Raw genomic sequence first — 3,662 nt, 5'->3', positions numbered from 1 at the left:
AAATCTTGTGACATTGCAAAAGCTCATTGAAACAATGCCACAACGAATGCGTGCTGTAATCAAAGTTAAAGGTGGGCCAACGAAATATTAGAAATATTTTCGGTGGCAACTATGTATTTGGCCAGGCACTGTGTACGCCTGACATTGTGTCAGGTCTTGGTGTTTCTCAAACAATAACAGTAACAGTAACAAATTCTCAAACAAGAAAAAGATAAAAATATTTATTTAACAAAATAAGATATAAATGACACATTGCAATGGGTTTAACAAAATACAACAGCTTTTTTAATTCCACTGATGGAAAATGATGGACAAGAAAAAGATCTTAGCCCTGTTAGTTGTTTCAGCACTGAGCTAGAGTCATTCGTCAGAATACTATCCCACAGTTTTACTAAGAGATCATTAGTGTTCAACATCAATATTCAAAACAATCAGTGTATTTCTATCCATAAAACAAACTTAACACGTACAGCAAAGTTAATAAATTAATAAATGAGATGGGGTTTTATAAATAAATAGTCTTAGGTATGTTCCATGTGCATGTCAACTCAAGAGTAATATATTAGTGAGTGCAAAAAGAAGATCCAGTCCTCTGTGGAAGACAAATTTTGACTGTAGATAATATCAGCACGCTGGCAGGGCTTAGTTTAAGGTCCAAGTGGACGCTGATGGTGAGAAGGTCAAAATGGTTGTCTCATGTAGACTGCCTCCTCAATGCTGCCTCCTGTTGGTTCCTGTAAAGTTTTGCTGCCTGAGACTCAAAGGCACTGACCATCTGCTTAACCACTTCGTCAAAGAAGACGCTGGCTAGCTGAGAGTGCAGGAGAGACTTGAACTCAAATGACACCTAAAGAACAGAGAAGATGGGGACAATCATGTAAGGTAACTCTTTGTGGAACTCTCTTTAGTTGTTACTTAATTAAATAAAACATTTTCCAAAAGATGACAATTATATTTTATAATTATAGCAATTATATTATTGCTATAGTCAAGCATCACAATCAGTTCAAAAATTATTTTTGACAGTTTTTAGTTCTGTTTTACTTCTCTTAAATGTTTAATGGTAATCAGTCGCAAATCATTCCTTACTTCACATGTTCTACTCAAATCCAAACACATCCTGGCGGAACCTGAGTCTGAACCAACATTAAGGTCAAACTCCTGTCATTCCCTGCCCTTGCAGTTATTTCAGACATCCGGGGACATTAGCGTGTTACTCAAGACTAAATTTAGAACATAATGAGATTTTACTCAACACTTCCTCTTAGTCGATAATCCATTCACAATAGTACAGGAACGAAGGATTTAGTCTCTCCTTAAGCATGCAGTCTGATCTCTCAGGTCCTAAGTTATCCCTTTAAAATCATTTGGTTTGTAGATTCATTGATTCACTTTCACTGTAGTTTTATACACTTACATAAAAATCCACTTTGCAGGAGTTTGGTACGTCTTTGGGTCCAGGGGCGAACCTCCATAGTGTTTCAAGATGGCTGAAGAGGGATCCATCGGTACACACAGCCTGTTTAAAAAATAAAAGGTGCTTTAATTATCAGAGTTCAACAATCACAGACAAAAGGGTTTGAATCTCTGTTTTCTGAAAGAGCACCGATGATCTACAATATTATGCAAGTTACTAAAATATAAATGTTATAAAAAAATAAATAAATATGCAAAGAGTGTCACTGGAAACCATGACTAACCCACCTGAAAAGTACTAATCAGAAAACTGAACTTTCTTTCATGTTTGATCATTCTGAAAATTTCCACTGTGTATGTGGTCAGCTTCTTTTTAAAAACACAAAGTCCACACATTTTTTCTTAATAGAAATTTTACCTCAGTCTTTGCAGGGTGGCAGGAATATAATCCAAGCACCAGAAAGGCACAAATATTGGGTACACGATTAGTATACCCAATATGTTTGCAATGGCTGCTTTCTGAATCTACCAGAACGTGGACTTACTCTGACTTGGTGGTTTGGAACAATGGTGACCTCCGAGGTATATCGCTCAATGATGGGAGGAAAACCTATTTCGAGCTCTGCCAGAACATCGCCGTTTCGTCCCTTAATGACCCGAGACTTCTTGCACCAAGGAACAAAGTGCTGGTACTGGTCCACACTGGCAACCACATTGTACATCTGCTCTGGAGTATACCTACAGAGCAAGGACATAGTCACATGAAGACGGGACGACACTTAAAGATGAAATGCACATGACCATTTCCCTTCCTTTAACTGTAAAATGTTCCTTATTTAATCCTATTAGTTAAATTGTTTTATCATCTCCTTATGGGGAAATTGACTGTATCTACATGCTGGATATTATAAGGACATACTCACCCTAATCTCCGGCACTCAGTGTACTCCATCCTGCGGGTACTGATGGGAGCAGCCAGGTTGATGAAGCTGCGGCTGGGTGTCCTAATGGGGGTGGCAGGGCAGAGCTGGAGGCTGGCCCTCCTTGTTGCCAGGATACCACAAGAATCCAAGTGTCTAAGGAGATGAAATCATATGTTTGTAAGGAGATGAAATATTGCGAGGCAAAAATCAGGCGTTCTCATTAAGATGACCTGTACCATATAGTCAGAGAGTTTAAATGCAGAGTGAGCATCAGTTTACCAGTTCACAGGTTTAAGAGTTTTCACCCCAGGGAAAGAGAAACATTAATTTATAATATTATTAAACAACATTAACTGGATGACTATTAGCTTGCAGTTGTTACAGAATGTATTTTCATTATATATAGCTCACTGAGGAAACTTAATGGCAGCTTATATCAAGAATCAAAAAGAAACAAAAATCCTAAATCTGACTGTGAAAAAGTTACTTAAACACGTTTCTCAAATAGTGGAAATTAAGACTATCATTCTAAATAACGTCACTGTGTCCAAGAATTATTGCGAAAGCAGCTTTTTGATAACAGCGCGAGTAATCGATTCCTTAGTGCAAATGAACTTTACTCCGTGTGCCGCCTGCATTCCCGCATCTCGGTGGGAAAATTCCACTCTGACTCACCTGAAATTTGCTTTCTTAGTGTTGCCCCGCACAACCTTTGAAGAGTGGGCTTCAGACATCTCCATCAGGGCCTTCAAGAGTAGAGGAGTCGTTTTGCTGGTCATTCTGGAGTCAGTGATAAAAACTTCTTAGGCTCTTTGGAGACGTCGGTGATTTCAGGACACCTGCTGCAACGCGGCTTTGCTCTGTCTAATGAATGGCTCCACTTACCCAATAAGGGCAGTAGTGACGTAACGGGATGCCACTGGCTCTGGCCAATCAGAGCAGGAGTTTTTATAGCCAAGTGACTTGTGAAGGTGAAAGGTTTTAATAAGACATACTAGTTTAATCGCGCCCCCCCCCCCCCCCCCCCCCAGTCATATTTGACAGTTAAATAAATAATTTGACTGTTAAATAAATAACTATAAATATTTCTTATCAGTGGTGGTCAGTAGTAGAGCTCCTTTGTGAAGCACTGAAAATTTATTTTAATTTTGGTCTTTTTGTAAACCATTCTGTATAAATAATAAATAAATATATCATTACAAGTCACAGCTAATATCCAATGCTCGCTCAAAGCCAGAGTTAATTTAAACCAAACACTTTAGCAAATGTGAGTACAAATTAAAAACAAGTTCCACTGTAGTTTACATGATTCATTTGAAAGAA

General features: G+C 38.3%; 1 protein-coding gene across 1 annotated transcript; it reads right to left on the bottom strand.

Annotated features, from left to right (window-relative positions):
• Window positions 1-211: 211 nt before the first annotated feature.
• LOC311506254 (coenzyme Q-binding protein COQ10 homolog, mitochondrial) lies at window positions 212-3,155 on the bottom strand. Its single transcript, XM_084570140.1, has 5 exons — window positions 3,015-3,155; window positions 2,340-2,492; window positions 1,962-2,154; window positions 1,418-1,519; window positions 212-847 (listed from the first exon to the last, which is right to left on the bottom strand). Exons 1-5 carry the CDS (start codon window positions 3,116-3,118, stop codon window positions 695-697), a joined length of 705 nt encoding a protein of 234 aa, XP_084426266.1. The 5' UTR covers window positions 3,119-3,155; the 3' UTR covers window positions 212-694.
• Window positions 3,156-3,662: the final 507 nt, after the last annotated feature.

The sequence above is a fragment of the Chelon labrosus genome (genome assembly GCF_963514085.1).
Source record: "Chelon labrosus genome assembly, chromosome: 21".
In the NCBI taxonomy this organism is placed as follows: Eukaryota; Metazoa; Chordata; class Actinopteri; order Mugiliformes; family Mugilidae; genus Chelon; species Chelon labrosus.
Note: the sequence above shows the minus strand (reverse complement) of the source record. Positions and strands in the feature narration are given on the sequence as shown.